This window comes from Fukomys damarensis, unplaced genomic scaffold (genome assembly GCF_012274545.1).
Source record: "Fukomys damarensis isolate Sample0158 unplaced genomic scaffold, DMR_v1.0_HiC HiC_scaffold_24, whole genome shotgun sequence".
Classification (NCBI taxonomy): Eukaryota; Metazoa; Chordata; class Mammalia; order Rodentia; family Bathyergidae; genus Fukomys; species Fukomys damarensis.
Window position 1 is genome coordinate 50,000,233 of NW_022900936.1, and position 25,789 is coordinate 50,026,021.

Consider the following 25,789-nt stretch of genomic DNA (forward strand, 5'->3'; position numbering starts at 1 on the left):
TCTGTGTTATGATGGAAGCATTACTAATTAAAAAAATGCAATAAGATTAAGACAGGCAGAAACAATTTTACAATATAGTTCACATCTAGCTAATAAAAGAAAAAGATGAGTATTTGAGATCAAAGCATAGAAACATTCTGCTGTATAATGACTAACAATCACTCTTAGAGTTGAGGAAATGTAATGTTTTAAAAGAAATGAATGAGGTAGTAAGAGAATGATTATAAAACACAGAGGAAGAAAATTCAGACAGAAGAGCTACTGTGTCAAAATGACCATGTGCTAGGGTTAAATAACTGCTCCCCCCATCTTATATTGAGGGCTTGATCCCCCAGTACAGAATTGTTCAGTTATGGGGCTTGGGGACGTGTCCAGACCACAGCAATGCTAACAACATCAACAGGTTAATCCACTGATAATCTCGTTGCTGAATGTGCTGTTAGGAGTTGAGTTCTTAAGAGAATTACTCTTAAAGCCTCAGCCCTTGCCTGTTCATGAACACTGAAAGGAGAAAACCATTTAGTAAAGAAAACTGAAATGCTAGCTTTTTCCTAGCTAGGGAGTATCACCACATAGGTCACTTGAGCTGTTCATATTTCTCAACCATTTTTCTGTCATTTTCTATTATACTCACATTCAATAAACATCCTTTAAATGCATACTGTGTCTAGACCTAGGATTGCAAATGTTTTCTTAGAGACACATAGCAGATATTTTAGACTTTGCAGACCAAGATATAAAACCAAGGTTACCTGTATTTAATCATTTAAATATATCATGCCACATGAAAAACTATCATCAGTTAATTGAAAAAACAAAGCAATAAATCAATGAAACTAATATTGATAGCATATACTATTTTCTCCTCTCAATAACTTGGGGAAGTGGGTATTATACTTTTCAGATATGGAAACAAGGCTCAGATATGTGACTTGGTTGTACTGAGGATCAGAGACAGTATCCAAAGTCATGACTTCTCGATAACAGTAAACAAATCTCAGTACCCCACATGTAGCTTACTCATATGCAGAGGATAAAATGATTTCTATTAACACAGATTATGAGACACATCCTAGAATACATACCATATAACTCTATGGTATTAGGATAGGGGAAAGAAAATAAGGGAGTAAGAAAAAATATGAGAAAATGAAAAAATGGAAACAAAGTTTTTGTAAATAGGGAAGGGTAGAGGGGGTGAAGGGCAGGGGTACGGGGAAAAATGAGAAGCAAGACATGTCATGTAAAGGTACAAGATCCCAGTGATCAATGTACTGTACTGTATGCCTAAAAAGTACCAATAAACTCAATGAGAAAAAAAATTTAGTTGATATGTGTGATAAAACAATAAATGTTTGTGATTTCAGTGACCCAACACTGCCCTGAGTTCTAAAATCCTTGGTGTCAGCTAATCCTCACAACACTTCTTGTGGAAGTCACTGCTGCTGTGAGAAAACTGAGGAAAGGAAGAGGCTAAGTAACTACCTCAGACATCAGTAGTGATCTTTAATAGAAATGGAACTTTATTCCAAGTCTTCCTAAAAGCAGAACTCTAGTTGTATTGAGATTCAAGTTTCAATTCTCTGTGTTAGTTTGTGATTATTTCCTTATTTTTTTCTTTAGAGTAGCTAAGATGTAGTGATTTCCTGTGTTCCATCTCTGGAGTCAAAGAGATGGCATAATTCAAAACTAAATATAAAAACTAAATATAATTGTTGGCATTAAAGGGTAAAATACAGAATAGTTTCTCTTTGAGCAGTTTATGAAACACTAATGATGCAAAGAACAAAAATCACTCTAGCTCAAAAAGCAAAATCCAGGGTAGCCTCCTTGTAATGTCAACATATTTTCCTATGGAGAAATATTCATGCAAAAGGGAGTGTCTTTGGTCAGCATGGAACAGTGGAAAACAGAAAATGCTGGATTTTGCCACAGGCAAAGTGTGACACAGCCTGGAAGTGACCCTAAGAAATGCCTTGTTTCTTCTCCGCACCAAATATTATTCTAAAAAGGTAGACTGTGCACAATGAACAAAATCTCCACCTGGATGACAAATAGTTTTTCGTGTTACCTGCCAAAGTCTGATGAACTACAGTGGAATTTCAGAGGACTGTGCCGAATGGCTGAATGAACACTGCAGGAGCGAGTGTCATGACTGATTGGGCTTGCCTGCACAAATCCAGAGAACAAGGGGTACCCTAACTGCATAATACTTGCTTTCACATTCCCTGATTTTTAGAACACAAAACTTTTGAATGTACTCTAGAATTTATTTATATTTCTGTACAGGGTAGCCTGATATCCAGGAGCCCAGCTATCCTGACCACTACAATTCTGATTTGTAAATCATTCAAGTTTTCTAAATGTACTTTTATGAACTTGGCTGTATAAACTCCAATGGGAAGTAGCACCTCCTCACAGTGAATCTTAGAAGTCAATTTTCTGAACTGATATATTGATGAGCAAATCCAGACTCCAGCAAATTCACAATGATAAATTTTATGTGACCTCTTTCTTAGAAACAAAATAGTAGGATGGCCTTCTCTTATGAAAATCATGGCATCAGACACTTTTATACATAACAAAGAATATCGATTAAGTTTAGTTTTCCATTAGCAAATGTAGTAATTTCCTTTTTCAATTTTTTTTCACAAAAGTGTTACTCCAATCTTACATGTTTAATTTTTTACAAATACTCTCACCATCTGTCATTATAAAGGTTAGGTGTGAGCACTGTAAATGGAGTAGATTAGTTCGCTTTCAGTCAATGGTTTTGTAAGTTTGTCAGCGCTAATTATATTTTTCACGTTACTTATGAATCTCTTTCCCAAGCCCATATATACTCAAATGTATTCTATTTATAACAACATCTTCTCCCATGATTTCTAGCTTTACCTTTCGAACATTTGCCAAGCGATTCATCATCAAAGATTCCTCCCGGTCGTCATCATCATCCAGGTCGAGCATGGGCATGCCAAAGGGGTCGATGATGCTGCAGCACCTGGACCCTTCATCTCGGGGATCAAAGGGGTCCACGATTATGGGCTCTGTTCCTTTGATTTCACAACGACAGAAGGGGCAACCCTGGCCATCTGACTCCTAAACAAATGCAGAAAATACACTGATCAGTCTTTATAAATGAGAAACAGCCTAAATACATGTCAATATGGTACGTGCACAAAAAGTTGTAAAAGAAAAAGAAAATAAGAAACTGAGGTTTGTGTGTAGGAAGTAGGGGGAGAAAAAAAGGATTCTACCCTTCAGCTTTCGGACTGTTCATTTGTAATTGTAATGTACCAAGGCTTTGAAGTTCTACAGAATACTGAGAACTCTATCATGTGTTTCTTTATGAAAAGGAAACAAAGCTAACTAAGCATTTTGTGACAGTAAAGGAAAGCAGCATGCATGCCATAGGTTCACCACTACTGTTCTGTTGAAGGACATTACGGTAAAAAATTCATAATAAAACAGTAATACCAATTAGAATACTCCATTTTGGGCCAGGGACTTAGCTCAGTGGTTCCACTGCCTGCCTTGCAAGAGTAAAGTCCCAAGATCATCCCTGGTGCCAAAAAAAAAAAGTTCATTTTTGGGAAGTTCATTTTTGAGAAGTTCCTATGGATATACTTATGGTAAACACTTGTTTTCATTTTCTAGGTCTTTTAAAATCTTGACTTATTAAGGGGGAAAAAAGTAAACTCACATTCAGAAACTGTTATCTATCCTGAAAGCCTATCAACTTGATGAGGCGCATCTGAAATATAAATCTTCTTGAAATATTAATTTTATCTCCAATATGGCTTTCAAACTAAATACTAGGAAAATAACAAGGCTGTAAGTAACACAATATGTTATTTCAAAATACAATGCAAAGTCACAGTAACAAAAACAGCATGGTACAGGCACAAAAAAAAGACATGTAGACCAATGAAACAAAATAGAGGACAAAGAAACTCATAACTGCCTCTGCCGGATTCTTCAAAAAAGGACTAAAAGCATATTTTGAAGAAAAGACAACTTTTTTTTTTTGGCACCAGGGATTGAACTCAGGACCTTACACTTGCAAGGCAGGTGCAGTGCCACTGAGCTAAATCCCCAGTCTGAGACAACTTTAACAATGATGCTGGAAAAAACTGAGTATCTATGTGGAGATGACTGAAAATAGATCTTCACCTCTCACCCTGCACAAAAAGTGAATTCTAAATGGATCAGAGACCTAAATATAAGATCTGCCACTTCGAAAGTGATAGAAGAAAACAGGGAGACCACTTGAAGGCATAAGCACAGACATAGACTTCCTGCTTAGAATTCCAACAGCCCAGAAAATAATGTGAAATAGGAAGTAAAGGGATAAAGGTGTAAGGAAAGTGGGAAGGGTGGGGGAAAGGTAATAAGGGAGAGGAAAAAAATATGAGAAACTGAAAAAATGGAAATAAAGTGTTTGTAAATGGGGAGGGGAGGAGGGGGTGAAGGGAGGGCAGGGACAAGGGAAAAAATGAGAATCAAGAACTATTATGTAAAGGTACAGAATCCCAATGATGAATGTAATTGTATTGTATACCTAGATTGTACCAATAACCTCAATAAAAAGAAAAAAAAAGTGGGATAAATCAAATTTAAAGCTTCTGTACTGCCATGGAAACAATCAACAGTAAATAAACAGTGTATAGATCAGGTGAAACTCTGCCAGCTATTTTTCAAAGAATTATTTTCTAGAATATATGAAGAATTTAAAAAAACAACATTAAAAACCAATAGTCGGGCTGGGGATGTAGCTGAGTGGTTCCAGTGCCTGTCTTGCAAGCACAAATCAAATTTAAAGCTTCTGTACTGCCATGGAAACAATCAACAGTAAATAAACAGTGTATAGATCAGGTGAAACTCTGCCAGCTATTTTTCAAAGAATTATTTTCTAGAATATATGAAGAATTTAAAAAAACAACATTAAAAACCAATAGTCGGGCTGGGGATGTAGCTGAGTGGTTCCAGTGCCTGTCTTGCAAGCACAAGGAACTTAGTTTGATCCTTGGTATAAAAAAAAAAAAAAAAATCAAACAGCCCAGTCAATAAATATGCATATGAGTTGAACAGACACATTTTCCTTGAGACAGGGTCTAACTATGTAGTTCAGCTGGCCTTGAATTAACTATGAGCCCCAGCTGGCCTCAAACTTGCAGCAATTTTACTGACTCAGCTTCCCAAATGCTGGGATTATAGGAGTGTGCTTTCCCCCAAAGGGGAACAGACACTTAAAGAAGTACAAATGGCCAGTAAGTGTATATTAGAGGGGAGGAAGAGGATGAAAGGGGAACGTAAAATGAATTAAGACGTGTTATGTACAGGTAGCAAATCTCCACAATTAATGTAATCATTATGTACTGTAAACATGTACAAAAAATTAAAAATTCAGAACAGAGTTCAATATCTTTAGCAATCAGGGAAATGCAAATGAAAACTACACTGAGAATGCCACTTCCCCAATCAGAATGGTTTTTATCAAGAAAACAAAATACAAAAATTGTTCATAAGGACGTAGGGAAAAGGGAACCTTTCTATACTATTTGTAGAAATGCAAACTAGTATAGCCACAATTGAAATTAGCAAAGAGGTTCTTCAAAAATGTAAAAATGGAACTATCATATGATCCAGCCATATCAACCCTTGACATATACATGAAGGAATTTAAGTGATCATGCTATAGGGATACATGCAAATGCATGTGTATTGTGGCACATCTGGCAATATTCAAGATACAGAACCAGGTACCTGTAACAGATAAATGAGTAAAGAAAATGTGGTATATGTACACAATGGAGTATTTTTCAGCTATAAGAAAGAACAAAATTGTCTCATTTGCAGGAAAATGGACAGGACTGGCAATCACGTTAAATGAAATAGGTCAGAAAGACTAGTATCACATGTTTCCTGTAATATATGGAACCTAAGCAAAAAACTAGTGTATGGAAGTAAATGGGATACTACTGTTAAGACAAGAGGAGGGAAATAAAGGTGTGGGGTGTAAGAAGATAATGGGGGATGGATATGCTTAACATGTTATATGCATATCATTTCTATTTATTAATTAAAATACATTTTAAAAGATTTGTTCAAATATTATAAGACTGGAGATGGAGATACTGTTAATTATTACAGAATTTTCTAAAAGTTTCCTAAATTAATTTCTCTAAACTATTAACAAATCACGATTATCACAGTAGACTTTTCTCACCCTGTCTTCTAAAGATACACAGTATACAAAATTTACCATCCTATTTTTGATTTTGCATTATACCCTGACTCTATAATTCTGATTATTTTAAAAATTACTGAAGTCATTGTAAGGGAAAAACAAGATTTGTACATCAGCATCACTTTGGAGAATAGATACTCTGGTTTCTTTTCAGATTGTATAAATCTTTCCCCTTTTACTCTGGAGATTAGATGAGGATGCAGAAAGAACCAATATCCATGAAGAAATTGCCTAATACTTGACTTTAGGCTGTCTCAACTGCTTAGTTTAATGGGAGAATGATGGCCTCCTACCTGTACAAAGCAATGCTCAGATCAGTGGTGGAGAAATTCTCTAGCTTTACTCCAAGAAGAAAATTACCAAATATTGGGCAAAGCCTATGGTAGTTAGTTTCTTTAAACTTCTCTTGGATCAACAAATTACATACTTCCTTTGTCATGTAAATGGTCAATAAAAAGGAAAATGTACATTCTTGGGTTTGCTTAAAGAAAATAAACTACAACACACCCCTATTCATCTGCTTGTATGTAATGTGAAAAACACTTAGATGGCAAAATTTTTGAACTAAGGTGGTACAAACACAGACATCGCTACACAGAATCCTTGACGTCTACCATCACATATGTTCACGTCTGGAGGCTTCAAAGTACTGTAAAGGCTTTTGAGTCACTATTTCACAAATGATTAAATTAAGATTTAATTCTTCCATTTTAGATAACCTCTTCACATTGACTTTTTAACACAGGAGTACTAAAGGAAATCTAAATCTTCCTCCCATCTTTCAGTAATATTGAATGTAGAGCATATTCAATAAATGTTATTATCTAAGCAAATTTTCCTTATTAAAATGTCAAAAGGGACCCATTCTGCACACCTATGATGGACTTATCTTACAGATCTATGTTAAGATACTTGTAAAAAGCTGGTGTGATTATACAGGAGGGAGCTGAAAAGAAGTGCTGCTCTGTATTTCAAAGGAAAAGGAAGGTAAAGCAGTACTCTGTGACCTAAGAGGACATTTCCTTCATAAATATTTGAAAATTATTACAGAAAACTTCAGACACACACAAAAGTAAAGAGAAAAGTGTAATGAATCTCTGTGTACCCACCCCCACCTACCTCTCCCTCTGCTTTTGGATTATTGTGAACCCATCATGCATATTACATAAAGTCATCAATAAATATTTTAGTATGTATAAACAGTAACAAAAAAATCTGTTAAAGAGTAACTATAGCATAATTATCATAATTTACAAAACAAGCTAAATCATTAAAGTCACATCACTTTGGACTGCAGTGCCTAGAATACACAAACTGCTCTGTCAGGCTACAAAAGATCAAGGTCAACAAACATGTTGTTTTGGTGAAGCATGGCTTATAGTTTATGTGATCTTTTTCCACATAAGAGTAACTGAAAAGATCTCAGTTTAGAAGAAGAAGGAGGTGAAAATAAGGATCATTTCTCGACATACAAGAAAAAGATTTGGCACAGTTCACCTAAAAAGGAACTTGGGTTTTTCTCTAATCTTCCCACCCAAAAGTTTAATGTAATACAAATGACTAATGTGTGTCAGAGTAGCTGTTATAATGAAGTTATCACAGTAGGTATTTTCTGCTCAGCTTTATTTACTCAAAGTTTTTATTACAGATCAACAAATAGATGCAATTATCATTCTGATTTGCAAACAGATCACACAAACTGTATCTCCTTACTGGTACTTACTCTAATATAACTTCACCCATCACTCTTCTTTTATAAACTGACTACTGTCATATGCAAATTAAGTCTAACCATAAATCCCCAAATGCTACTTTGATTATTCCGCCTACTTTCTGTCATATGGTTGATTGAATACACATGAAGAATGTCCATAATAGACATATAACTCATCAGGATAGCCCCTCAGTAATTAAAATAATCTTTCTCTTAATATATACTTAATAGAAGATGAAAGAATGCATGTTTAATGAAGAAAGGCCAATAAATAACTCTTTTAGTCAACATATCCTATTATATGACTGTTAAGAGGAAGTACTTCGAAATTCTTCTATTCTAATTGACTCAGTAGATTTCACTTCCTCAAATAAGTAACACTTCCAAAATCAAAGGATACAGAAGTTATCAGTCAAGACTTCTATAGATCTGAAATCACCTTGTAATATACTCATGAGGGAGTAATTCAAACTCACATTCCAAACACTAATACTAAAATTTAATGATATACTTTACGTAACCTCAGAATAAATTAACAATGACAGAAAAGTAGGAAAAATGTAAATTTCAAATAACAAATTCTCTTTTCCTCATAAATACCTTAATATATGTTTTCTCTTAAATATTGTTAAGATAAACCTTTACACAAAGCACAATTTGTTTAGGTCAACTGATTACTAGAGGGGACACTGTGACTTCTGATCAGCCTCTCGAAGCCTTCTCACATACGCAATACATATGGACAGTCCGGGGAACACACACAGCCTCATGAGTCTCATTTTGGAATTCATTTTATCTATTCTGTGTGTGTGTGTGTGTGTGTGTGTGTGTTCCCTTAACAGTAACTTCTAGTTTATATTACCTTACTGAATTTCATATAAATATGAGATTACCATTAAATCTTTTTAAATATGACAATTATATTTGAAACAATTATATATATATAAATGCACTAAGATCAGACCCGGTCTATCTGAGGTAGTTTTCAGAGCACAGTATTTCCCATATATACTAAATAACTTGATAGTTAACATCAATATTAGACTAACTGCCTCACAAAAAGTCTTTAGTTTTGGATCTCTTTTATGATGGAAAACAGAAGAAGACTTAAAAGTGCACAGATATGGGATATGGGATTGAACTTCAGTCTCTAGAAATTACTCCACATGACATTATACAATTCATTCTTAGTAGCAATGAATAATGAAGTAATGCACAATTTAACGACTAAGAGACAGTTAGCTCAAAGTGCTATCCACATTTCAGTTGGCATAATTACTATGAAAAGTTTCAAAACACAAAGAAATATAGTAAGAAAACATCCCTTACTCTTTGAAACAGAACTATTTCCATAGCAATTCCATTTTGTAATGCAACGAATATGATTTAAAAACTCCAGCATTACTTGTGTACATTACATAAACATAAATGAAAATTTAAGATGTCTCCTAAGTGATCACATTAGTTGCTATATTTGGAAAAACTTTCAGGCACTGCTGAAAGTGCTAACCTCATTTAATTCTATGACACAGGTACAATTACTGTTTCCATTTCACAAGTAAGAAAACTGACAATGTACATAATTTATAAAAGTTACACAGCTTGGCAGTACTGAGTGAGAAACCGTAAGGGGGTCTGTTTCGGGAGCCTAATTATTTCATCTCTATACTCTAACTTCAGATGTAGTAGCTTGTCAATCCAGACTTACAGCCCAGGTTAAAACAGCTCTTTGAACTGATCACTCATTAACAGAAAAAGTTTTGGGACTATTTTGTTCAATTGCAAATTTCAAAGTGAAATATATCAATGAAAACTCTCTTCATAAGTTTCAGCTTTTTAAGAAGAGGGTGTAAAACTTGTATGCGTACAGACAGCACTTCTTGGGATATATTTTTACACAGAAAGTTTTTTTTTTCTAATATTTGTTTCTCAGCTCCAATATAATTTTTTTCTCGTACCAGGGATCAAACCTGTGGTCCCTGTGCTTTCAAGGAAGGCGCCAGAACCACTGAGCTAAATGCTCAGCCTTTCCAATGTACATATCAATGCATGAAGTTAGTGAGTTCACACTACAAGGACATTTTGCTTCATGGAATTAACCTTGAAACACACAAAATGTCCATATTAGACTCAACTAAGAACGTCTCCAGAATATCATCAGCATCTTACAGTCCAGGCACATCCCAATATGTAAGACTATATCTAATTAGTCACTAAACTCAAGAGTGAAGCATTTGCTCTCAAGCATTTGCTCTGTAAATAAAATTATTTTTTCAGATTTGTCTCCTCCTTTTCATTCTTAATGCAGTCCTCCAGTTCAGGACATGTCAGTAACTTTTAAACCAACTTTTTCAGTCCCTTCATTACTCCCCAAATAGAAGAAAATAAGCTCTAGCATTTCATTTTATCAGATTTATGCACAAAGGTACACCATGTAACCAATGACAGAAGCACTTTTTTTTTTGGTTTATTTGAGACAGGGTCTCACTATGTAGTTGAGACTGACCTGGAACTCACTACACAGCCCAGGCTTGTCTCAAACTCACAGCAATCCTCCTGCCTCAGCCTCCTGAGTGCTGGGATTACAGGCCTGCACCTCCATGCCCAGTTGAGAAGTACTATCTTAAAACATGTTTAAAGGCAGATATTTTTCTTACTTTTAGTACTAAAGTAACAGATTTTCAGTGAGGCTAGAAATTGGAGACATGGTTGTTTTTTGAAGATTATAAAGTAAAAAAGTATTTTACTTAGGTTTGATTATTTGAGCTTGCTTCTCAGCTCTGAGACAACTACACATTTCCTCAACGATGTTCTCTCAAATAGGACATCCCCAAATCTCTTTAATCATATCATATTAAAACCAGAGCTCAATGATTTTCATCTAGTGACTTCTTGTAAATTACTATTTTGAAGAATCCAATATCCTTCCTTTAAAATATTTTGAAGAAACAGTCAGGGACAATAATCATAAGAAAATATTAATTTTACCTTTTACTGGATTAAAGTCCTTGGCAGCAATTAAAAGCATGTACTCATGTTCAACTAACAAATTATTCACTTTTATTTTGATCCCATTCAAAAGCTCAAAAAAGTAATTTTATAGATTCCTTAGAAAAATATAGAAGGAAACAATTCTTTCCTTTATACCTCAAGTGGTGACCCTGCAGTATCTCTGCTTCATGATACAGTACTGCAAAAGGGAAGATGTAAAGAAGCTCAGGGACATGAACACAAATGTTTTGTTAATATCCTATTAACATGAGGAAGCAAAAGAAAACTCTCCAAACTTTATTAACCAAGGGTAGAACAGAAATGCCTCACCCAGAGTAATTCTGCTTCAAAAAAGGCCTTTGGAAAGGTGATTAGTCAACTTACTCAGTATTCTGTGCAAACTCTGGCATGCTTATTCAATTTATTAAATAACACAGATGTTTCAGAAGGAGAAATAAGCAGCTGACTCTTCTTCAGGGGCATGACTAATGAGCCATTATGACAGCAATTAAGGAGTAACCATTTGCAGCCTGTAACAACTGATACTGCTACCGTGCATTTCTTAGGTTTTCTGTTAAATTACATAAAATTTAAGTCTCTAATGAATTTTAGTTAAACCAAAGTAAGGCATCAAATGGAAGGAAATGTTGGTGAAGAAGGACTTGGTAAAAATGTACACTGGCTGAACACAATGTTTTATGGTCAAGGTTTAATATTTCCTATTGAATTCTGACTGATTCATCATAGCATCTTGGCAGACATGGAGCCTTTGAAATCATTTTCATATCAGCATGCCCATCCATCCAAAGTATGGAAAGTAACAAAAACAGTCTAGCACCCATAATTAAATTTGAAGGATAAGAGGATACTAATTTTAAGTAATTATACCACCTTACTTCATCCAACTTCTAGATTTAATTTTCACTTCTTGAGGGTAGGGACTGAATCTAAGTATTCTCAGTTCAAAGATTACTACAGGACCTGGACACAGTTAGCTGCATAAACGATGTTTTCTAAATAAGTGAATAAATCAATGGCTATGAGATCATGAGGAATGATGATCAAAATAGCGCAGATTTTCATCTATCAAATCAGTTAAGGTAAACAAAACAAATTATCCTTGTGTCCAATTTAGCTTGAAAACTTTAACTTTTTCTATGATAAGAATAACAATTATCTACTTACAAAGACACTGGCTTTAAAGACAGAAAACATGGACTTTACCAACATACCATGTGGTAGCTAGAGAAAATTTGAAAAAGACAAAACATATTATTACATTTAGAAGTTTAGATAGAAAGTTTTGTTTTGTTTTTTGAGACAGGGTCTCATTATGTAGTTGAGACTGACCTGGCACTCAGGTTGGAACTGTAGCCCAGGTTGGTCTCGAACTCACAGTGATTCTCCTGCCTCAGCCTCCCGAGTGCTGGGATTACAGGCATGCACCACCATGCCCAGCTAAATAGAAAGTTCAGAAATAAATTGCAGAACTAAAGAAATATACTGTAATTTTGTTCTTTTCATACATAAATTCACCATCAGTTAGATTAAATCCAGTGTGCCCCAACCTGGGGCTACAGGTATGAGGTTTTTAGAAAATTTAATGTTTTTCAACTGTGTTTTAAGTGGATTAACTTTATAGGTTTTTTTTATTACATAACATAGGCATTTTACAATAACATTTTTAAATGATCATAAAATATTGCTGTACATGAAATGATATGAAAGTTGCCAAAACAGATCTGCTGGTTGGCAGGAAATACCATGTAAAATGTGTACATAAATATAGAAATATGGAATTGTCTAAAAGTACTGTATAAATTTTCACAAGATAAAGCTTCCTTAATCAGTATGTCGCCACTATGAAACAGGGTCTCCTGAATATTACTTTGGAATTCTCAAACAATACCCTCAGAACAAGTTTACTTAAGCACAGGCAAATTTCAATCAGGGATCACTGTGAATGCTTCTCGGTGTTTAAAAAAAAGCAGTAATTAGAAATTCAGTCTTACTGCCTCTGGGTGAGTGCCAATAATACTGTAAGTAAAAATAAGAGGGTTCAAATACAAGTAGAGAAAAATCAAAATGTTAAAAGTTGAAAGAAATCACACTATAGCTACTCCATGGAACAAAATGGATCCAAGGCTTAGAAGTTGTAAGCCTCATTCTCAGATCTGGGCCATGGTAGAAAAGGTCTCTGAAAGACCATAGCCATTTCTCAGAAAGAACTGGCAGAGCAAAGACATAGTAAGACTTTTCACTACTGATCTACCACACAGTTTCTGCTTAATATCTTTCCTTTCTTTTACATGACCAGTGCACAGTCTGTACCTACCTAATTATTGAGGAACTAACATTGTGTAGATACTATACTAAGGGAGAGTTCACAAATAAGTGAAGTAATCCACATTCTAGAAGAGAAATAAGTATGTATATAAATATTTACAAGATAGCAAGGTAAGAGCTTATGATACAAATACAAAATGAATAAGGAGACTAGTATGAGAATATTGTTTTGTGTAGGAAGAATACAAGACTAACACTAAAAGGAAGGTCTTGCATATGTTTCATTAACCTATATAAAAATCCAATAAGATTAATAACATTATTAACTATCAATATAAGTGGTGATTTAATATTATTATTTCAACCTGCTGAATACTTCTGAATTTTGTCACTTTTATGAGATTGCTTAGTAAACAATTACTTTTATTGGTCATAAAGCTTCTGATATTTTAACTAAATGGTTTTTAGTATTTAACAATTTATGCACTTCCTCAATTTCTAAAAGTAAAACAGAAGTACTTAAACATAAAAAAGTAAAAAAGCAAATGTTAACAATTTATAAGTATTATTGGACATGACCCGATATAAGGTCACTAGATCAAAATGAAAAATTACGAAATGAATCAAAAACTTACTACCAACAAGCAAGATCAGTCATGCTATTTGGAGAATACAGAGTAATATGTAGAAAAGTTATGGTGATTTGAAGAGCAAAGGGCAAAATATTAATAATATAGTACAGTAATCAGGAAATAATTCAATGCCTTTAATACATAACAGACCTTTTGCAAATCGTTGGCAAACTTAATAAAATACATAGTACTGACCCTGAAGTTGTGTAAAAAAAAAGAAAAGCAACTTTCAAAAAATATACAATTAAAAACAAAATTGCTCATTTCATATTTAGCCATACTTTTGAAGGAAACATCACTATGTGAAATCTATAGAGTACAAGGTAGATATTTTATGTAAAATAATAAATTGTACTAATGCAAGGTTTCTCTCAAAGTATTAAGAGCTTCAGATTCTTAAACCCACTCAACCCTTAAATACATCATTAAATTAATATGTGAATTCCTGCAACATGTATGTGTATGTTCACTCCAGTTCTGGAGCCTCAAGAAAACCACAGAAACGTAAGAGGTCCTGCATGGAGGCAGAAGCAGTTGTATACCCTATAATTCTACTCTTCATTAGAACGACATGCAAACTTTTAGTTTCAAGGTACCTATAAGAATTCTACTACCACCTTAAATGCCGGAGTCAATTCCAAGGGAATGACAAATAAAATTCAGCTTTTTGTTGATTTAAGATTTACCCTGAAATACCGAAGATGGATCAAGTCCACCTAAGCAGTCCCTAACACTCAGAAGGTACTGACTCAACATCTCTGGAATACCTTCTACCCATACATTCAAAACACACTTAAAAATAGATAATTTCATCTTCTACCAGCACATCTAAATTTACTGAAAGTCAGACATTGCTAAATTTGCAAAATTATCACTGTTACTATAAATAGGAAATAAGCATCTATGTGCTGTGAACTATTTTTGTTAATGCAATTGATTGAGGCTCCGTTTTCCTGAAATATCTCTGTATATTGTACACAATCTATCAACACAGTGAAGGGAGAACAGAAAATAAGAGCAAGTATAGCAAGAAAAACCTAAGGTAAAATATAAAACAAAAGAGAAGAGCAGGACGTGTGAGTTCAGAGAGGCCTCTGAAACAGCAAACCAAACCACCTCATCTACTAGTTCTTCCTTTTTTTTCTTACTCAGTTTTTAAAGAACTCTCTCCCAAAAAAGACTCTCTTTTTAAAGACTATAAAAATGTGAAAATCAGTATATTTTATTATAAATAACCAGCTCAACAATCTGTCTGAAGCTGTCTGCCTCTTGGCACGCGTCTAAGCCCATCTTTCTTCCATAATGTGGAGGAATGATCAAGGTCTCGGGCGCTCAGCAGCAGGGTAGGGAAGTTGATTACATTCTCAAATGGCAATTTTTACAAAGGCTTAAAAATTATTTGTTTTCTAAACTCCACAAACACATTGTTCATTTCAGCCTATGTTAATAAACAGTAATTACATAATATGAATTATCCAAATAATCCAAACTAGAATTCTGTCCAAAGATCCATCTTTGGACATCTTAAATCCATCTTAAATTCCACAACTTGTATTTCAGAAAAGGAAATACAAGAAAGTCTTTGGGCATATTGGCTATTTTTTACGTCTTATGATTTACCCATCAGTTGGAAAGTGGATAAAGAAGATGTGGTTTTTCTATAAAATGGAATACTACTCTCAGCCATAAAGAGTGAGAAATTAGAGTCACTCATAGGAAAATGGATACATATTGAGGATATACTCCTAAGTGAAATAAATAAGTCACACGTGTAAATACCGAATACTTTCTCTGGTGTGAAAAAGTATAATAGTACATAAGATCCTAATGATATAATTGACAATGTGAAATAGGAAGAAATGGGCTAAAGGTGTAGGGAAAATGGGAGGGGTAGGGGAAAGGTAATAAGGGAAAAGAAAAAAATATGAGGAAATAAAAAATGTAAATGAAGTGTTTGTAAATGGGGAGAAGAGGGGGTGGAGGGAGGGCAGGGACAAGGGGGAAAAATGAGAATCACGATCTGTCTTGTAAAGGTAAAAGATCTCAATGATGAATGTAACTGTACTATATACCTAAAATGTACCAATAAACTCAATGAGAGGAAGAAAGAAAAACATCAAATCCATTTATATTTATTGAAAGCCTACCTAGAGACAGGAAAGGAGTTTGTATTAGAGTCAACTTTTGTAAATTGGGAATTTGAACGCTTCTTGATAAGAACTGTATCAGGAAGATATTTTTCTTTGATTCTCTTATTTTTACCTCTAAAGCAACCACAGACTTATATGAGAAAGAAGCCACATCTCAGAAGAAAAGAGATTTGATTGAAAACATCAACAAACAGTTATCCACTATAGTTTGCTTAGGGCTTACAATCTTGATTATAAGCAGAATCTGACCTACAATAAATTGTATAAATGATTAGTTTTTAATAGCTGTGTCATACTGAAATGAATGGCACTATGGAAGTAGGACTACTTAGATAAAATTAAATTATACATACCAAAGAAACAGCAAAAACAAGTTCTATATAAACTCAAACATGAGACCTTTATAAATAACCATTTCAAGTAAAGCAATTTTCAGTATTACTTCCTGAAACATTAAGATGAAGAAAATTGAAAAAAAGAAACATTAATAGGGAAAATAAACAGGGCTAATTAAACCGTTGTTATACCTGCCATGCAGTAAGGCAAGAGGTGCACATCAGATGCCCACAAGGCTCAATCTTGACATCTTTGTCATTTTCTGCACAAATTTTACATAGCTGAAAAGTGGAGCCCATTTCACAATATAATTCATACTGTTCCTGGGGAATATGGGGAGAAAAAAGGCAATGTTAGTGTATTTCTACCATAAACTGTTAATCTTCAATTTTCTCAAGCATAGTGACTTATAGTAAATATTTTACATTTTATCCTTCCAGAACTATGTTACCATTTAAGACATGTATTGATAATCGTAGTTTGGTCTATCAAATCAATTTTTGACACACTTAACTTTTAGTAGCAAATTCATAAGCTTTTTAACACTTTGGATTATTGAATGTTTTATACTACTGCCTGGCAAAAGGACTTGCTTCATCAATCACAGGGATTCAGAAGACAAAACCTTTGATTTAAAAATGGTAAAATAAGCCAATTACATTCTTTAAAATGTGACATGTTCATCTTATTCCACTGTGAAATAAAGTAGATTCTAGCTGAATGTTAAATTTTATTTCTTAGATATCTTTAGAAATACAATGGACAATAAGCAACACACTGCTGTGTGCCACACTGCTGCCACATTTATTATTTATATACTCTAAAGTTTAAGATGTATTGGATTTTTTTTAAGTTACGTAACTCTAAGTTTGTGTTATTTCCCTCAAATTCTAAGTCTCTGAGTCTAAAGTTCATGCACTGTTCCTATCTGACACTGTCAAGAAAACTAATCACTTCAGAAACCAAAAAGTGATTTATTAAGTTTCGGATCCTTTGATTTACTAGTATTTTAAACTAAGAATGTTTGGCATAGTGAAGTGTGCAAAATTAGAAATGTCTAAGTCACAAAGAAGATACAGATTGTTAAATGTAAAAGAAAAATTTATAAAATGCTGCTTTATGAGGAATAAAAAAATGAAGATATCATGAAATCAAATTATATATAAAGCCATGTTTTAGCCCTACCAGTATCTGACCTTGAGTAGAAAAAATGAGTGCCAGAATTTACCCAACAATCTGTAGAAGACACTAAAATATTACAATCCTGGAGCAAAACGTGTGTGTGTGTGTGTGTGTGTGTGTGTGTGTGTGTGTACACAGCATACACCCACATAGAAACACAAATACATACACATGAACTTTATATACTCTGGTATAAATATATATGACTACATACATAATTTTTAGGAAAGTAAAGAGATAAGTGGATCAAGACAAGAAAACTAAATTTAAAGTAACTTAAGTAATGAAATATTGATTTTCTTGAAATAGTAATTATTGATACTGGTTAAGACTATCCAAATAAGTTTGCAATTATGAAAAAATTCTAACACAGTAAAATCATAAATGTTGCTCTTAATGTAACCCAAGAGGTAAAAATATTAGCATTTTAAGATAATATTACTCTTGAAGATTTTTAAATAATAGCTCCATAAAGAGGAACTATCTCTTGTCAGTGACCCTTTACACATTACTATATAAGTTTTATACATATTTTAAATATATAAATTTTAAATATAAATTTTAAATATCATAATCATGTATGACATTTAAAAGTTATCCACAAACTATAAATATAAATGTCAATAAATAGGTTTCACTTAACACTATCAAAAATGGAATGAAGCCAGGATAGTTACAAAGTAAATTATCTTCTGGAAAAAAAAAATTCGCTCATGTTTGGCTGTTTTCCTTGCAATTTTTAATTACATATTATGGAAAACATAAACATATCTAAAATATAAGGTATTTTAAAAGTATATTGTCTGTAAAATAAAATATTCAATTTTCTTTCATCTTCTTTGATTTTCCAATCCTTTTAATCCTCAAATACTGTCACCAGTTTTATTTTTGAAATGTGTATGTATATGTTCAAATATGGTTTCTTATATGTTTATTTCTAAATACTGGACTTATTTTCAAAATGCTACGTAATCAAGCTTTACATAAATGGGGAGTTCCCATGGGACTATATAGAGTTCCTTTCCTCTGGTTGATGATTTCATATAACCACTTTGAATATACCATAGTTATTTAATCTCTTAGTAAATATGTTGTTATAGTGTTATTTTGTAACTTTGCACTTCTGATACTGTGAGCAACTTATTGGACAGGTCTTTATGCGTTTGTGTACATGATACAAGTACAGAATTTAGAATAGATGTTTTCAGTTAGACTTCTATAGTTATTGAATGTATCTACAAAAGGCCTCACTCAAAATTCTGAGATAGCCAAAATCAGATTGAGAAAGTACTGTCTTCAATCATCTTTACTCATTTCACTCCGAAAGCTACAGCAAAAATTATTCTAATCATTTTTCTGGTTTTCTTACCTAAGACTTTGTCTTCACATCTATATATCTAACTACAGATTTATCAATTTCTACATAAATGCTAATATTATACTGCAAGCAAGAACATTAAGGCCAGAATTTTCTAAAATATATAATTTCTTTTCATTTTAGAATTTCTGAAGTTACCCTTTGTATAAAACACTTGGCATGGTTTATCCATAGCTAAGAGGATATTCTGATTTATTTCAAAGGTATTATACATAATTATGTTTTTCAAGAAATTGTCCTTACCTGTGTAACTTTTATGTGATCATGGGGTGTAGGTTCACATAATCCAGTTAAATCAGGATTATAACTCCTCCCATCAGGATAAAGATAACTGAATGTAAAAAAAAAAAAAAATCTCTATTATCTTCAATATACATGTTTTAATTGTATTTAAGGTTAAATACTGAGTCATATACTGAAAGACATTTTTGTTTCTTGTTTTTTATAACAAATAAATCACTTTCACTGTTTTCAGAATATATTTTTTAGGATATGTGAAATGTAGAAATAATTTCCGTACAACTTAGTGGATTCAGACACTATTTTTAATTAAATCTCTTTAATATATGATCCTCATAAAAATAAACAATGTATTTTTCTGATTATAGCAATTACATTATATTCCAAAACAGTTTGAATATACTTCTACTTCCAATTATTAATTTTTTCAATTTTATACCATGTTTATTATTACAGGTAAAGTAGAAAAACAACTTTCTCAAGTTACTCAAACACTTTTTTCTGTTGTTTCTTTTCCCACAGTTTTCTAATCATTCTTCTTTCTACTCAGCTAATACGTGCACAAACATACATAATGTACATTTTTTAAAAATCAGAAAATGTTAAAATTCCACATTTAATTGACTTTAATAAAACAATGAATGGTCTTATCAAAGCAATGTTCTATTAGAACAGAAATCTGAACTAAAGGTTATAATACTGACGCTATCTTGCTGTAAAATCACAATTTTTACTCAGCATTCAGAAAGTCAATGAAAATGAAGATTTTTCTCAGTTAATACACACTTTTAATTAATAAATGGTAATATTACTGCTAGGTATCAATTGATTAAATTATGGTTAGTTTTTTAATATCTTTCTATAGTGGAGGACTTTACATAAAAATACTTGTTTAAATAGTCTACAACAATGTCAGTAACTATTAGAATTTATGCAAGAAACAGAAAAATGAACTTATAAGATAGATAATTTTTTTTGTTTGTTTGTTTGTTTTTTGGAGACAGGGTCTCACTATGTATTTGAGACTGACCTGGAACTCACTATGTAGCCCAGGCTGGTCTCGAACTCACAGCGATCCTCCTGCCTCAGCCTTCCAAGTGCTGGGATTACAGGTGTGCACCACTATGCCTGGTGGTAAATAATTCTTATACAGTATGAGAAAGAACAGTAAAATGATTTCTTTTAGGGCAGGGGATTTATCTCAGTGGTTCTACCACCTACTTTGCAAATGCAAGGTCCTGAGTTTGATCATCAGTACCAAAAAAGAAAAAGAAAGAAAAAAAATGATTTCTTTTATTAACTTATGAAAAGAGTTGATATATAAATACAATATAATCTATAGGGACAAGTTCCGAATACTACAGATATTAAAATAAGGAAATAATAAGCAAAAGCTGTTAAGTATATTTCTTTTTATATCCTAAAATAACCATTAAATTAATTATATAATATTTTATCACACCTCAAAATATGTAGAAATTCTAGGAAAAATTCAGAAATAATTACAAAAAAATACGGAGAAGAGAAGAGGAGGCAAGGGAGGAGAAGAGACATTTTAAAAAGAGAAAAGAAAAGAAAGATGTTAAAAAAAGGTAAAAATTTTCTATTTAACGAACAGGGGCCGTTTGATGATTGACTTGTTCTGTATACTCAGGAAAGTGCTGATAAGCCACCTTTATGGTAAGGAAGGAGTAAGCAATTTTTGCTATTTACCAAAATAAACTAAGTTGTCATCTATATCATACAATATTGGATTAACTAGAAGGAAATATGGCTGATATTGATAATAGATGGACCAGATGACCCTGTGGTTTACTGATCTGAAGAAATTGCCAAACTTAACAAATATAACATAATCTATTTTATCCTTATCTACTATGCAAATTCAGATTCAACTAGCCATTCCCTCTGAAGATGCCAGTCTGTGTGTGTGCGCGCGCATCTTGGTGTAAAGATTAACAGTTATTTTGCATTAAGACTTCAGAGGTTTTGTTACAATGATTATAATACCCTATCTTTCACTGGCTTTTAAATCTAGATGGAAAGTATAGTAACAATACAAATAAGAATATCAAAATATTCCACTTACAGGTTTCTCTTCTCATACTTTTGCAAAGTAAAACTCTAAAGTAACCTCTCTTTAAAACTAAAAATTTTACAATTATAGTGAGTCAAAAGCTGCACATATGAATATTTAATACACACAAATTAAGGTAAAACAAAAAAATATTATAGCAAAGTTATAAATACATATTTGTTTCTAATACGTTTGTGTATTTTCTATGTAATTTCCTAAAAACTTGTAGCTTTAAAAACATACACTGTTTCTTCACATTTATTTCACACATATTTCTGTTTTTTTTACTTGTCTTACTTTCTTATAAATATTTTCATCACTATATGTTTGCAGTACGTAATGATTATATTCATGGTGGGGAGTTGAAGTCAGCACATATACATAACACACTTTAATTCTTTCTTGCACCATTCTCCTTCCCTCTCTCTTCCCTCCATTATTCGTTTGGTCCCCTTTATTCTGCAAAAGATCCATCTCCTTGTTTCCTATTATCTATATCATTTTCTTTTGAATTTGTGTTCCTTGTATCAGAAAAACCATGAGACAGACATTTAAGCTTGTATCTGGTTTAGTTCATCTAACATTATGTTATCTAGGTGCATCTATTTTCGTACAAATGACTCAAGTGTATCCTGTTTTTATTTTATTAGTAAATATTTGCAGTGCATGATGTACATTCACCTTAGGGAGTAGATACATGTGCTTAACATATTTTCATTCTTTTTATTTTATTCTCCTTCCCCTCCCCACCCAACTCTAAACTCCCACCATCTCTAAACTTCCTTTCTCCATTTTCATTATTATTATTTTTTAGTCCATATTTGCAACACATAATGATTACATTCATGGTGGGTAGTTCGCATATGAACCTGATGCATTGTAAATCTTTTTCATGTCCCTTTCCCTTCCCCTCCCTCCCAAACTTGTCCTTTACTTTTTTTTTTTTTTAAAGATAGGGTATCACTATATAGTTGAGGCTGGCTTTGAACTCACTATGAATCCCAGGCTAGCCTCGAACTCATGGCCATCTTCCTGGCTCCACGTCCTGAGTGCTAAGATTACAGGTGTGTGCCACCTACCCTGTCCAGCTTCCCTCAACTTTTGGTCCCCTTTCCATTTGCAAAAGATCTATCTCCCTTTTATCAATCTTTTATCCTTCTTTTTCCTTTCATCAATCTTTTATTTTGCTTATTTGTACTATGGATAACTCAAATGAGAGAAACTTTATGATATGTAAGCTCGTGTGTCTGATTTACTTCAGGTAACATTATGTTTTCAAGGTGTCCTTTTTATGGAACAGTAGCACTCAAATTAACTTGCTCTTCACTAACTCTGGTGGACTATCTACCTCCTGCCAGGTTTCTATCATAATCCATTCTTGCAAATGGGATTACCTGTATCTCTAACATACTTAAGAAATTTTTAAAAGACACTGTTGGCCAGGTTATTTGGCATATGCCTATAATCCCAGGTACTCAAAGTCTCAGGCCGGAGGATTACAAATTGGAGCACACCCTGAGCAACTTAACTAGACTCAGAAGAACAAAAAAGGGCTGGGGATGTAGCTCAGTGGACGACACTGGATTCAATCCCTAGTACTGCCAAGAAAAAGAAAAATTTTAAAAAAGAAATGGTGCATGGAGACAAATCTGGATAGATTACTATTATGAACAAAGAAAAGAATACACAGAAAAAGAAAAAAAGGTAGAGAAAGAAAAGGATAAGAAGGAAAAAAGTAAAAATTTAGCACTATCAGTCAAAATAAAAAGTAGCAACTGTATTATTTAAAAAGTATTTAGGTCTCAATGTTGCCTGAGAGGTACAAACTGAGAATGTAATTTGTTACTGTAATGTATTTTTTATAACATATACCTAGTTTCAAGTAACTAGCTTGCCTTAAAATGACTAAAGAGATGAACAATACGATTTAAGCAATACACATTTCTCAGTCATGAGATGAAAAACAAATTGTCAGCCTATCTACTTTCTCCATCACTGGGCAGGCTCCATTTTTTAAGTCTGTGAGTCATAAACTTGCCAAATCCCATTTCTCATACTCACAATCCTTCCCTGCTGCCATCAATCAGGGCTTGAAACAAGGGCTTGTTGTGAGGTATGGTCTGCAAGATGTTCCCATCCCCAGTCACGTAGCCAATGGCCCACTGTCCCAGTCGAGTGCAACTTAACCGGAAAATATAGCTAGAAAACACAAGCAAACACTGTTCAATCATATTCAAAAGGAATCCTAAACATTAATTTGTTAGGCTTTTCAAAAAGCAAAATGTGAAACAACCATTTAGAATTCCTGGCAGAAATTTTTATTATGTTTCTAACAACATCATACCTCTGTGTTTATTGAACTATAAAACAAGTATTGATAACAAATTATTTTCACTTATATATCTCAAAAATTATATGAGAAAACATGTGAGTTGTAAAGTTTCACATGATTTACAATCACCACTATCAGGGATGCCTGTATGAAAATGCTGCAGATATGAAACAGCTATGATATAAACCATTTTTGAGAAGTAAAAATAAAATAAATGAGTAAAAGTTTAATTTTCCATCTCAGAAACTGATCTAATTTGCATAGTGGAATTCAACAGATTACTTTTAGATATTAAAATTATGCATTTTAACTGTTAAATAACTTATTTAAAAATTTTTTTCAAGAATTTCTGTGATTTATTTTTAAATCTCAAAAGAGCTGAATTATAATAATGGGAATGCATACTAGGTAATTTCATATTTGCCACTTAAACCTGCCAAACTAAGGACTGTATCTTTCACTATAAAGCCAAAATTGTTCCAAACATAAATAAAATGAAAGACAAATGCCTTAAAATGAATTTCCAATGAAAGGATGCATTGACCTGGCTTTAAATGCATCATCGTTTATTTCTTCATTTAGCTGTCTATGTCAGTTTAGATCATTTCTTTTTAAGTGTATTACCCTCGATCTTGCCATCATCAATATCCATATCTGGATTTTACAGCTCATTAAATAGATCAAAAGTAAGTTAACTTAAGTCTGCTGGCTACAAGATTAATGCTATATGAATGCAAGAAATAAGAGAGAAATAAGGGAAATAAGTATCTCTTAATTTATGTTAGCTATTGACAAACCAAGTACTGTACAACAAATTTGGAAAATATAATTTAGCACATACAATGGTTACACAGTCACCAGAGTTAAATAACCTGAATAAATAACACAACGTAATTTCATCTACCAGAGAAATTAGTTTTTGTAACAATGGAAAAATGTGATATTTTAATGTTAAGATGTTCATACTGGTGACAGAACCATCTTAAATGACCTTTCAAAGAAATCTAAAACAATATTACCCTAAATAGCTTGAAAGTAGGGATATCAGCCTGACAATTACTAGCATTAATCAGAATCAGATAAAATAATTCTATACAGACTGAAGAGTACGATGTTATGAAAAGTGGTATAAAAATAGAAACTCACTTAAGTTATAACTTACTTCAGAAGATCATTATTACTAGTTACATTAAGAAATGTATATGATACAATTCTTTCAAATAAAAGAGTAAAATACAGGAACCTTAAAGTATCTGTAGAATATATGAAAATATAAAACATAAATCTACATGGTTAATATTTAAAAGTAATTCCACATTTCATATAAAGAGCCTAATAAATACTGAAAAGCATTCTTATGAAATTGCTGTTTTTAACTAACATCCCATTTTGTTTTCTTAAACGTTCTTTTAAGATGATGTTTCTAAAACTGATCATCGGGTTCAAGTAATTCATGTACAACAGCAGTATCATTACTAGTAATTTGATGATAGTTGACCAAATGGCTTTTTAGAACAATCCTTCCTCTTATGCACATTTCTGTTATTCAATTTCATTTGCATAACATTTTCTATCACTTGATGCTGACCCTTTGTTGGTAGCTACTTCTGAGCTTCAGGAAATCAATTTTTGTCTTATTTTTAGTACCCCCCTTTGCAAAAATGGTATAATTAACATAATTGTAAGAATATGTTTTATGTTGACACGGTCATTTTTTATTCAAACACTCTTTAACACTAAGTCATCCAAACGTGTCCATGTGTGTACTGAGGATGGCATCCTATCCCCAACGCTCAAATATAATTTCAGCACATTAGTTGGAATAAAAGTGTCCATGGAACAGATCCAAGTATTTTCTTTACCATGAATTCAAAAAGATCAAAACCTTTTAGGAAAAAGACCAATGGAACACATGTTCTGCAAAGAAAATATTTAACAAAATTAAATGATTTTTTTTTCACAAAGAGTTTTCCTAAATATATTTTAAAATTTCACATCACACTTTGCACATTACAGGTTATTACAGCTATCTATTTCTTCTTTAGCTATTCAAAAACCCAATCATAAGAAATCCTTTAATAAAACAAAACAATCATCTAAGTCCCCATGAATATACAAAAAAATTCTCCTTAATCTAAGCAGAAGCTTCACTAGCAACCCAATTATCTCCTGTACCACCAGCTCCTCTTAACACACCATATTAATTCTTTAAGCAAATGAA

General features: G+C 32.9%; 1 protein-coding gene across 10 annotated transcripts in view; it reads right to left on the reverse strand.

The window, feature by feature from the left end:
- The window catches only part of Cblb (Cbl proto-oncogene B), a 207,498-nt gene that overhangs the window by 63,335 nt on the left and 118,374 nt on the right, over nucleotides 1-25,789 (reverse strand). For all 10 annotated transcript variants that reach the window (XM_033768106.1, XM_033768105.1, XM_033768104.1 and 7 more), the window contains exons 7-10: nucleotides 23,298-23,435; nucleotides 19,163-19,250; nucleotides 16,551-16,682; nucleotides 2,896-3,099 (exon numbers count right to left, since the gene is read on the reverse strand). In XM_033768106.1, the coding sequence (XP_033623997.1) occupies nucleotides 2,896-3,099; nucleotides 16,551-16,682; nucleotides 19,163-19,250; nucleotides 23,298-23,435 (562 nt within the window). The remainder of the gene's footprint in view (nucleotides 1-2,895; nucleotides 3,100-16,550; nucleotides 16,683-19,162; nucleotides 19,251-23,297; nucleotides 23,436-25,789) is intronic.